Below are 12702 nucleotides of genomic sequence, written 5' to 3'. Positions count from 1 at the left end.
TGTGATTGCAGAGTGAGGGTACAGCTTATGTCTAAATTCCTGAATATCTCTCATGAAATGTGTCCATCAGGACTTACAAAGCAGCTATAAAATTAAAAAACAATATATAACAAATGGAAGAAAGGGGAAATTAATAGCAATGAATATAATTCAGAAGTTAGGAATTGCAGAAAACTGATGAGGGAAGCAAAGGCACACAAGGAGAAATCTATGGACAGCAGAGTTAAGGACAACAAGGAGTTTTTTAAATGTATTAAAAACAAAAAGAATCCTGGCAATGGTATTGGTCCATTACTAGATGGAAATCATAGAATTATCAGTAATAATGCAGAAAAGGAAAAAGGGTTCAATAAATACTTCTGTTCTGTATTTGGGGAAAAAACAGATGATATAGTCTCACTATATGGTGAGGATAACACTCTTTCCATTCCACTGGTATCTGTGAAAGATGTTAAATCAGCAGCTACTAAAGTTAGACATTTCTGAATCAGCAGGTCCAGATAATTTGCATCCAAGAGTTTTAAAAGAGGCTGAGGAGCAAGATGGACCATTAACATTTACTTTTAATAAGTCTTGGAGCAACTGAGGAAGTTCCAGAAGAATGGAAGAAAGCTAATGTGCCAATTTTAAAAAGGGTAAATGAGATAACCAGGGTAATTATGGTGTGTCAGTCTGAAATCAATCCCAGACAAGACAATGAAGTGGTTGATGCAGACTCGATTAATAATGAATTCAAGGAGGGTAATGTAATTAATGCAAATCAAATTTGGCCTATGGAAAATAGATCCTGTCAAATTAACTTGGTATCTTTTTATTATGAGATTACAAGTTTGGATGATAATGATAATAATATTTATCTAATATGCTAAGACTTCTGTAAGGCATTTGACTTGATCCTGCATGACATTTGGACTAAAAAAACTAGAATGACATCTGGCATACATTAAATGGATTAAAAGATGGATAATAGATCTCAAAATGTAATTGTAAATGGGGAATTGTCATCAAGCGGTTGTGTGTTCAGTGGGGTCCCACAGGGATCAGTTCTTGGCCCTATGCTATATAACACTTTTATTAGCCACCTGTAGGAAAACAAAATCATCACTGACAAAGTTTGAAGATGACAATAATTGGGGGAGTGGTAAATAATGAAGAGGACAGGTCACTGATTTAGAGTGATCGGGATCGCTTGGTAAACTGGACACAAACAAACATTATGCGTTTGAATATGTCTAAATGTAAATGTATACATCTAGGAACAAAGAACGTAGATCATACTTGCAGGATGGGGGTGTCTCTCCTGGGAAGCAGTAACTCTGAAAAAGATTTGGCAATCATGGTAGATAATCAACTGAACATGAACTCACAGTGTGATGTTGTGGGCAAAAGAGTGAATGTGATCCCGTAATGTATAAACAGGGGAACCTGCAGAAGGAGTATAGAGGTTACTTTATCTTTACATTTGACACTGGTGCTACTGCTACTGGAATATTGTGTCCAACTCTGGTGCCCAGAATTCAAAAAATATATTGATAAATTGGAGCATGTTCAAAGAGAATGAGACACAAGAATTGGAAGTCCTGGCACAGTCAAGGAACTATGATGTGACTGAAATAACAGAGATTTGGTGGGGTAACTCACATGACTGGAGCACTGTCATGGATGGGTATAAACTGTTCAGGAAGGACAGGTGGGAGAGAAAAAGTGGAGGAGTTGCACTGTATGTAAGAGAGCGGTAGGATTGCTCAGCGCTCCGGTATGAAACTGGAGAAAAGCCTGTTGAGAGTCTTTGGGTTAAGTTTAGAGGCAAGAGCAACAAGGGTGATGTCGTGGTGGGCATCTGCTATAGACCACCAGACCAGGAGGATGAGGTAGACGAGGCTTTCTTCGGACAACTAACAGAAGTTTCTAGATCATAGACCCTGGTTCTTCTGGGGACTTTGATCACCCTAACATCTGCTGGGAGAGCAATACAGCAGTGCACAGAAAATCCAGGAAGTTTTTGGAGAGTGTTGGGAACAACTTCCTGGTGCAAGTGATGGAGGAACCAACTAGGGGCCATGCTCCCTCTTGACCTGCTGCTCACAAACAGGGAAGAATTGGTAGGGGAAGTAGAAGCGGGTGGCAACCCGGGCGGCAGTGACCATGAGATGGTCGAGTTCAGGATCCTGACAAAAGGAAAAAGGAGAGCAGCAGAATACAGACCCTGGATTTCAGAAAAGCAGACTTTGACTCCCTCAGGGAGCTGATGGGCAGGATCCCCTGGGGGCTAATCTGAGGGGGAAAGGAGTCCAGGAGAGCTGGCTGTATTTTAAAGAAGCCTTATTTAGGACACAGGAACAAACCATCCTGATGTGCAGAAAAAATAGCAAATATGGCAGGTGACCAGCTTGGCTTAACAGAGAAATCTTCGGTGAGCTTAAACACAGAAAGGAAGCTGACAAGAAGTAGAAACTTGGACAGATGACTAGGGAGGGGTATAAAAATATTGCTTGAGCATGCAGGGGTGTAATCAGGAAGGCCAAAGCACAATTGGAGTTGCAACTAGCAAGGGATGTGAAGGGTAACAAGAAGGATTTCTACAAGTATGTTAGCAACAAGAAGGTGGTCAGGGAAAGTGTGGGACCCTTACTGAATGGGGGAAGCAACCTAGTGACAGATGATGTGGAAAAAGCTGAAGTACTCAATGCTTTTTTTTGCCTCAGTCTTCACAGACAAGGTCAGCTCCCAGATTGCTGCACTGGGCAGCACAGTATGGGGAGGAGGTGAGCAGCCCTCAGTGGTGAAAGAAGAGATTGAGGATTATTTAGAAAAGCTGGAAATGCACAAGTCCATAGGGCAGATGCAATGCATCCGAGGGTGCTGAGGGAGTTGGCTGATGTGATTGCAGAGCCACTGACCATTATCTTTGAAAACTTGTGATGATCGGTGGAGGTCCCGGACGATTGGAAAAAGGCAAATACAGTGCCACCTGTAAAAAAGAGAAGGAGGAGAACCCAGAGAACTACAGACTATAGCCTCACCCTAATCCCCAGAAAAATCATGGAGCAAGTCCTCAAGGAATCCATTTTGAAGCACTAGGAGGAGAGGAAGGTGATCAGGAACAGTCAACATGGATTCCTCAAAGGAAAGTCATGCCTGACCAACCTGATTGCCTTCCATAAGGAGATAACTAGCTCTGTGGATATGGGGAAAGTGATGGACGAGATATATCTTGAATTTAGCAAAGCTTTTGATACGGTCTCCCACAGTATTCTTGACAGCAAGTTAAAAAAGCATGGATTGGATGAATGGACTATAAGGTGGATAGAAAGCTGGCTAGATCATCAAGCTCAATGGGCAGTGATCAACGGCTCGACATCTAGTTGGCAGGTCGGCCTTGGGACTGGTTTTGTTCCACATTTTCATTAACGATCTGGACGATGGGATGGATTGCACCCACAGCAAGTTCGTGGTTGACACTAAGCTGGGGGCAGAGGTAGATATGCTGGAGGGTAGAGATAGGGTCCAGAGTGACCTAGACAAATTGGAGGATTGGGCCAAAAGAAATCTGATGAGGTTCAACAAGGACAGGTGACGAGTCCTGCGCTTAGGACGGAAGAATCCCATGCACTGCTACAGGCTGGGGACTGACTGGCTAAGCAGCAGTTCTGCAGAAAAGGACCTGGGGATTACAGTGGACAAAAAGTTGGATATGAGTCAAGAGTGTGCCCTTGTTGCCAAGAAGGCTAATGGCACAAGGAGCAATGGTCTCAAGTTGCAGTGGGGAAGACCTAGGTTGGATATTAGGAAAAACTATTTCACTAGGAGGTTGATGAAGCACTGGATTGGGTTACCTAGCGAGGTGGTGGAATCTCCATCCTTAGAGGTTTTTAAGGTCCAGCTTGACAAAGCCCTGGCTGGGATGATTTAGTTGGGGTTGGTCCTGCTTTGAGCGGGGGGGTTGGACTAGATGACCTCCTGAGGTCTCTTCCAACTCTAATCGTCTATGATTCTATGATGCAGGATGCTATACATTTGTAATTGTCTGTGAAGAGACCGCTTGACCCTTCATGTGATCTGCATATGACACAAACGAGATGAAACACGAGACAGTTTAGTCCTGTCCACACAGAAGGCTAGACATTGCCTGATATCTAAGGGACGAAGACGTTGCTCCTTTGGGGATGAATGTGGCTTCGGAAAGAACACAGGTAAATATATCACCTGGTTCAAATGAAACTGAGAAACTAGTTTACACAACAATTTTGGATGCGGTCATAAAGTCACTCTGTCTTTGGAGAATTGTGTATAAGGTGGCTCTGCCATCAGAGCCTGCAACTTGTAGATTCTCTTGCAGATGTTATCGCTACTAGGAATGCAAGTTTTCTAACACACTAAGCGTACTACTAACTATATACAACAAGCGAAAAAACTAAACTAGTTGAGAGGTTGTGAGGTTAAAACCACGCAGAGCTCCAACTCCAGCCACGGGTGGTAAGAAGAAATGTTGAGAACGGTGCTGCCTCATGTAACCAGCGGAGGGGCTATGACCACTAAGCCCTCCATGGGTACTGCTAGGCAAATTTCTCCAGCTCCGGTGCGCTGGGCATGCACACACCTAAGTGGAATACAGAGCTTCATCTACTCAGAGATGAATCATTTTACAGATGGAATAACTAAGGTACAAAGAGGTTCTGTGACCCAGCCACTGTCAGAGTAAATAGTTGTCAATATGAGGATGAGAATCCATTTCTCATTGATGAGGTTTGTGCCCAGTATACTTGACCCCCTCCTTTTGTTCCTACATACCATTAGAACCCATGTGTTCCACTATCATTCCTCTGCTCAGTACTTAAAAATTCACATACGTTCCCCTTTCTCAAACACAGACATAGCCATCGTTGACCTCTAACCTCCAGCCCAGACCCCTGAATCCATCGTCTTGGATGTCGTCCTACCACCTTAAACTCCACATGGCTATGAATGAACACTTGTTCTTTCCTCCTTACCCTGTCAGCAATACCATATTCCTTGCCATCACCCACGCTTGTAACCTTAGTATCATCCTTGATCCCTCCCTTGCCTTCTCCTCCTCATATCCAAGACCTCACCAAATCGTAATGTTACTTTCTCAATGATATATACATACAGTATACCTCTCCATGTTGAATAATATTACATATGTGTGCCCAATTGCTATAGTTAAAGTGTTTCCAATACAAAGCCTATTCACCACGTATTTAGAACTCTACTGAAATGCACTTTGAGGCTAACATGAAATGTCATAGGTGACTAACAAGTAACACTGTATTAAAGGTGAATAGGAACATTATTTATAGTGGAGATCGCAGATCAATACAATGTACAGCAGGATTAGCGGTTTATGTGATGTGATGGAGGGAATCTACGCACTCTGCGGACACTTTAGCCAAAGGTACCAAAGGGATGGCAATGGGCAGCCTATGGGGTATTTGGGGTGGGAGAGCCTGGGGCTGCCCCTCTCATCTTGCCTCTACACCCTACTGGCCTTCACAATTGTAACCATCCCCACTGCTTCAGCCCCTTGCTACTCTCGACTTCAGCCTCCCTTCGCTTCTTCACTAGAAGGCACAAAGGGTGGTTGGATCATCCTTGCTGCTGGCTCCTCCAGGATGTCTGGGATCCAGCACAGAGAGCAGCCTTCCACTGACGAAAGGTTGGCCGCTGCCACAACCAGGGTGCTGGGTTCATTCTTCCCACCTCGCCTATGAAGAGCAATAAGATCCACCCCCACAACCACCAAAATCCCACGGGAGACCTCTGCCCGTAAATAAGATTATTTCAAAACGAATGTAGAAGCTAAGTAAAGCACCATTATTATTATTATTATTACTTATCTGTATTACTGTAGCACCTCAGAATACATGGCCCGCACTGTGCTAGGCGCTGTACAAGCACAGAACAAAAAGGCAGTCCCTGCCCCATGAAGCTTCTAATCTAAGAATGCCAGGTCATTCAAGCAGGCAACAACGTTTGGATTTTTAGCTCTGAAGAAATCAGCTTCTACATCAATCAATTTGTACTTAACACCTGAAAATGAAACCCATGATTTATAACCCTCTTGATCTGCTCTAGCTCAGTCACAAGCTAGTGGGCTGGATGCAGGAATCACTGGGGCACATTCTCTGGCTTGTGGTATGAAGGAGGTCAGGCTAGATGATCATCTCTTCTGGTCTTTAAATCTATTAACTCTACCTCTCCAAATTGTTATCAGGCCTCACTCAGCTAGTCCACCAGACTAAACACATCCACCAACCTACTGTCTCTTACAGAATTATTAAAGTAATCCAGGCCAGAGCTTCTCAACCTTTTCTATACTGGGACCCCCAGTTAAAACAGATCCACCCTCCACTCTAGTGACAAAGAAAGGGTCAGTGGTCATGCCCCCTGAAACCTACTCACAAATCCCAGGCTAAGAACCTAAGCTAATGCTCTATGTGCCCTCCCCAAGGGGATTTATGGAGATAGCACATAACAGAAATTATATTAATTCCATAGTGAACAGTATAGAAAAGGAAAGAAGTAAGCATCACTTACGCTCAACTGCGTGCACTGCAAATAAGGGCAGGAATAAGGAAAGAAAAGAGAAACATTCAGATTTTTACATTGAAAAGCACAGATTCAGATAAGGCTGCATTTAAAAGTTACACCTTCTAGAAGAGGAGGAATCATCACTTTGCCAGCCAGTCCCTAAAGCAGGGGTTCTCACAACTAATTTTTGGTGGCCTCAGACTGCGGCCACCAGCTTTTGCTAAATTACTTAATTAACTTTAGGAAAAACAAATATACACACACATCTCCATGTCAGGGTTTTTTGTAAGGTGCTTTGCACATTCTTGCCTTTTTTGTTATTTCTTTTGCTTTTCTGGTTGCCCTTTTTTTTATATATATATATGAAGACTTGCTAACTAGTAAGTCTATTTCTGTAAAAAGTGATATGTGTATGTTTGTTAATATCACTTTTCACAGCAGCAGACTTGCTAGCTAGCTGGGAGGCAGTGAAAAGGGATATTAACAAACATACAAATATAATTTTTCACAACAGACTTACTCAGCCCTGGCAAGCTGGGGGACAAATTAAATCCTGGATGAGGAAGTGGGTAGGGAGGCAGCTGGGGGCCAGAAGCAATGATGGGGTGGGAGGTGAGCCTGAAACTGGAGCCCTGCAACCAAGGGCAAAAGAAAAGCAAAAGAAATAACAAAAAAGTCAAGAACATGCAAAGCACCCTAGAATCATAGAAGATTAGGGTTGGAAGAGACTTCAGGACATCATCTAGTCCAACCCCCTCCTCAAAGCTGGACCAACCCCAACTAAATCATCCCAGCCAGGGCTTTGTCAAGCCAGGCCTTAAAACCTCTAAGGATAGAGATTCCTCCACCTACCTAGGTAACCCATTCCAGTGCTTCATCACCATTCTAATGAAACAGTTTTTATTTCACTTATTTGTTTCTATTCTGTTTGGGTCCAGTAAAGAATAGAGATGACTGTATACTATTTTTATTATTAAGTCTGCAAAAAAAAACCTAAAAACCCTACATACATAAATTACAATGATGTGGACATGTGTATGTGCATATTTATTTGTTTTTCCTAAAGTTAATTAAGTATTTTAGGAAAAATTGTCAGAGCGGCTACCAGCAAGAGTTGGTGGCCACACTCTAAGGCCTGGTCCACACTAACCCCCCACTTCGGACTAAGGTACGCAAATTCAGCTACGTTAATAACGTAGCTGAATTCGAAGTACCTTAGTCCGAACTTACCGCGGGTCCAGACGCGGCAGGCAGGCTCCCGCGTCGATGCCGCGTACTCCTCTCGCTGAGTTGGAGTACCGGCGTCGACGGCAAGCACTTCCGGGATCGATCCCAGAAGATCGATCGCTTACATCTGGACCAGGAAGTAAGTATAGACGTACCCCAAGGCCACCAAAAAATTTGTTGTGAGAACCCCTGGGCTAGCTTTCCTTGAAAGAGTGAGCTTCATTAGCTAACCCTCCTCCTAAAAACCAACTGTCCCAAAGCATGGATTCTCTTGATCTTTCTCACAGAGAAATCTGGGCTAAAACACAGACACAAGCCATGTAATCTTTTCAATAGGCAATTCAAAATGTCCGAATGTGGATTGGAAAGCAAAATTCTGAGGCTCAGTCAGCCCCACGAAAGAGGTTGAAAGATTTAAAATGTGAAAAAACGCTAAAGCCTGAAGAGAAGCTGTTGTTACAAGGTGGCGGGGGAGGAGGGGGGAGGAAGGGAAGTGCAGTAGTTACCTTTTGGCATTTTCCGGACTAGGAAAAGTGATTGAGTTAAGATCAAGATTAGCTAGCCCATGCTTGCTAAACCCAACCTAAACTCAAACCTTTTTCCTAGTCCAGACAAGACCTCAGAGGTTCCTTGGTTTAGGGAAAGATCGGGGGTTGCGCTTCAGCCAGATACAAAGCAATCAATTTTGTGGCTGCAACACATGGAATTAATTCATGTGAACAAGACTGCTCAGACCCTTTACCTATACCTTTCACGTAATGCATCTAGCTCTGGCTTGTGCTGCTAGACCTCAACTAACAGTGTGTGTACTACGGTCTAGAAGAGCATTTGTTTGGAAGTGTGTTTTGAGAGCAGGGTTTGTGTATGTGAAAACAAAATGTATATGTGGGACGGCACAACCAGGACCGGCTCCAGGCACCAGCTTAACAAGCAGGTGCGTGGGGCGGCCAAGGGAGAGGGGTGGCATGTGCGGCAATTCGGGGGCGGCAGGTCCCTCACTCCCTCTAGGAGCGAAGGACCTGCCACCGATCGCGGCTTTTTTTTTTTTTGCCAATTGCCGTCGCCGGTCGCGATTGCGACTTTTTTTTTTTTGCTTGGGGCGGCAGAAATGCTGGAGCCGGCCCTGGGCACAACACACTGTGTATGAAAATGGGGCTCTAACCAAGGAATGAATCAACCCAGACAGAGGGGAGTTGTGGGAATGAAATGAGGGGCCTGCCCAAAGACAGTCTATACTGAAATCAGATCAGTTGTACTTTACACTGTTAGTTACTTCGGTTCCACTTTATGTCTGGACAAGCCCTAAACCTCCTCTTATCTCTCACCCTACTTCCTGGAAGTAGAAACTTCTGCCTCCTGCCTCCGCAGGGGAGAGCGGTGGGGGTGGGGGATCCCGGCCCCCCGCCCCACTCAGCCCCCCCCCACCTCTCTCCCCTGCGGGGGCAGGAGTCAGAAGCTTGGTCCTGCGGCAGCCAAGCTTCCCCCCTCCCCCGTTTCTTCCCCCAGCGTTGTGCATTCCGCCCCCCCCCCTTGCTGGCTATGGCCCTTGCGAGGGGGAGGGGGAGCGGAGCAGAGCCGAGCGGCAGTGTGTTCCCTGCTCCATAGAGCAGGCAGAGAGAGGTAGGGACGGAGTCTGGGGGAAAGGGGTGGAACAGGGTATATCCCTCCCAGACCCCTGCCCTGAGCGGCTCATAGCAGGGGGCTGGGAGCGCCCCCATGAGCCGAGCACCTCAGCCTTCTGCCATGCACCCCCCCAGCCCTCTGCCCTGACCTCCCCCCAACACACACCCCAGCCTTCTGCCCCGCACCCCCCACACCTCTCAGCCCTCTGCCCTGACCTCGAGTCCCCCGCAACACCCAGCCTTCTGCCCTGCACCTCCACACACTCCCAGCCTTCTGCCCTGCACCCCCCAGCCCTCTGCCCTGACCTCCCCCCAACACACACCCCAGCCTTCTGCCCCGCACCCCCCACACCTCTCAGCCCTCTGCCCTGACCTCGAGTCCCCGCAACACCCAGCCTTCTGCCCTGCACCTCCACACACTCCCAGCCTTCTGCCCTGCACCCCCCAGCCCTCTGCCCTGACCTCCCCCCAACACCCAGCCTTCTGCCCTGCACCTCCACACACACACCCCAGCCCTCTGCCCTGACCTCCCCGCAACACCCAGCCTTCTGCCCTGCACCTCCACACACACCCAGCCCTCTGCCCTGACCTCCCCACCACACCCAGCCTTCTGCCCTGCACCTCCACACACACCCCAGCCCTCTGCCCTGACCTTCAGTCCCCCCAACACCCAGCCTTCTGCTCTGCACCCCCCTAGCCCTCTGCCCTGAACCCCCCACACCTCCAGCCTTCTGCCCTGCACCTCCACACACCCCTCCAGACTTATAGAGAGAGACCTTCTAAAAAACGTTAACATGTATTACCGGCACGTGAAACCTTAAATTAAAGTGAATAAATGAAGACTCAGCACACCACTTCTAAAAGGTTGCCTACCCCTGAACTAAAGAGACTGAAGATCTGCTCTCCTGAAACAAGGATCTGATCTAGCTTGAATATTGAGAGGATTCTGACGAGTAAAAGTGTGGACTCAACTCCACGTGGCAGCTTTATAAATTTGATACAGGCACTTTGGTAGTAAGCCAGAAGCAGCCAAGAATTTTGGATGAGGGTATAAAAATATACTTTGTCCTCATGGCAGCTGAGAGAACCCACCTTGCTCAGTTCTCATGGAGGAGCTATTAATTTGGGACTGACAATCACAGTGCCTAATTTTTAGCTGCCTAGAAAAATCACAGGAACCACACTGTGATCCACAAAGCCTGAGCTAGGCACCTAGGCTTCCTTTACAATATATGGGGAGAGACAGACACCTTCAAATGCGATTCACAACAGCCAGCATGCTAGGCAGGAAGCTGTCTAAACTAGCCGATGGCAGATGCCAACCAGAGGGATGTGCCCTAAAACCCGCCCCCCTCTTGTGGTGCCTAGGCCCAAGTTGCAGGATGGTGCCTACCTCTGCTCAGCAATCCATGAACGGGAACCAGCTGCCACCTGGAGTCAAGCAGCTTCTTGGGGGAATGAGTTAGGCACAAAACAGATGGAGGAGGAGGAGGGGCTGCCACTACCCACCTGATAAATTTTAGCCCAGTGGTTAGAGCACTCACCTGGGCGTGGGAGACCCAGATCCAAGTCCCCCTTGACTGAAGGAGGAGAAAGGATTTGAATAGGGGTCCCCACCTTGCAGGAGGATGCTCTAACCACTGAGCTAAGTGATATTCTGATGTGGGGCTTCCTCAGTCTCTCCTGCTGAAGTTGTTTCACAGTGGATAAATAAAGAGAGATTGGAGTATGGGACCTGGACATAGGTCTCCCACCTTCCAGGTGGATGCCCTAATGACTGGACTACAGAACCATTCTCATTCTCTCTCTTTCTGTCTGACCCAATAACTATTCCATGGTGGATAAATATTTATCTAGAGAGAGGTGGCAGTGTGCATGTCCAGATGCAGAAAGTTAGGTGCTGTCATAAACAGAGATAAGGGTAGCATAAAATCCCTCCTTGGCAGCTGTATTGAATCGCTTTACCTGTAAGGGGTTAAGTAGCTCAAATCACTTAGTTGGCACCTGACCAGAAGGACCAATAAGGAAAGAAGATATTTTCAAATCTAGGGGGAGAATTTATTTACGTCTCTCTCTTTTTTTTTTGTTCCCTCTCCGGATGGAGAGAGAGAGACCAGGCAGGTACAACATCTCCTGAAAACATACCTGAAATAATCCATCTAAAATTACAAAAATTGTAAGTAAGGCAAGGAAATGCATTAGGTTATCTTTTGTTTTGGCTTGTGAATTTTCCTATGCTACAAAGCTATTTCTGTTTTTGTAACTGTGAAGCTGAGTCCAGTAAAGTTACCTTCCATCCTGATTTTGCAGGTGTGAGTCTTTTACTTTTTTCTTCATAATAAAGTTCTTCTTTTAAGAACCTGATTGATTTTAGTGTCCTAAAGATAAAAGGTCTGGTCTGTACTCACACTGATAAGGCAATTAGTTGGTATATTATTCTCAAGCCTCCTCAGGAAAGGGGGTGAAGGGACTTGGGGGGATATTTTGAGTGGGACAGGGATTCCAAGTGACCCTCCCCTGAATTTTTGTGTAAATCAGTTGGTGGTGGCAACAATACTGTCCAAGGACAAGGAAAGGAATTTGTGCCTTGGGGAAGTTTTTAACCTAAGCTGGTAGAATATAAGCTTAGGGGGTCTTTCATGCAGGTCCCCACATCTGTACCCCAGAGTTCAGAGTGGGGGGGAACCCTGACATGGTGGCAGTGTGGTGGGATCATTTTGAACCAGAAGCATAGACCTAAGGATTTTAAAAGGACACATTTTTTCCTTTTGGCTGCTTGAAAACCAGGGAGGTTTTTTTTAAAGGGCACATTTTTATTTATTTATTTATTTATTTAAGCTGAGAGCAGCTGGAGTTTTTTCTGTGCCTGAGGGCAGAGTAGTTAAGCTACAGCAAGGAAATTCACAAGCTGGTTTTTTTTTTTCTAGCTCTTGGGCTAGGCTATGGTAAGGACGGGAAGGTTAACAAATATGACAAAGTGAGGTCCAGAAAAAAACGGAATTAGCCAGACTGGAGGCTGAAGAGAAAAAGAAGGAACATGAAAGACAAATGGAATTCAAACAAATGGAGATTGATGCACAAGTGGCCAGAGAAAAAGCTGCTCAGGAGGAGAGGGGAAAAAGAGAGGCAGCATGCCAAGGAGGAGAGGGAAAGAGAGAGGAAGCATGAACTGGAGGTGATGGAGTGGAAGAGACAGAACCCTTCAGTAGCTGGCTCCACTTCCCCAAAAATCCACAAATGGGAGCGACTATGTCCACAGTATGATGAATCCAGTGATATTGCTGAATATTTTATCATCTTT

At 45.9% G+C, this 12702-nt stretch overlaps 1 protein-coding gene across 5 annotated transcripts in view; it reads right to left on the bottom strand.

Moving 5' to 3' along the window:
- The window catches only part of ERGIC3 (ERGIC and golgi 3), a 59637-nt gene that overhangs the window by 20802 nt on the left and 26133 nt on the right, over nt 1-12702 (bottom strand). For 3 of the 5 annotated variants that reach the window (XM_005294049.4, XM_005294051.4, XM_042854932.2), the window contains one exon: nt 6559-6573. The exons of the other annotated variants lie outside the window; for them this stretch is intronic. In XM_005294049.4, coding sequence (XP_005294106.1) covers nt 6559-6573 — 15 coding nt within the window. The remainder of the gene's footprint in view (nt 1-6558; nt 6574-12702) is intronic. 5 annotated transcript variants of the gene reach the window in all.

This window comes from Chrysemys picta, chromosome 13, assembly GCF_011386835.1.
Source record: "Chrysemys picta bellii isolate R12L10 chromosome 13, ASM1138683v2, whole genome shotgun sequence".
Lineage (NCBI taxonomy): Eukaryota > Metazoa > Chordata > Testudines > Emydidae > Chrysemys > Chrysemys picta.
Note: the sequence above shows the minus strand (reverse complement) of the source record. Positions and strands in the feature narration are given on the sequence as shown.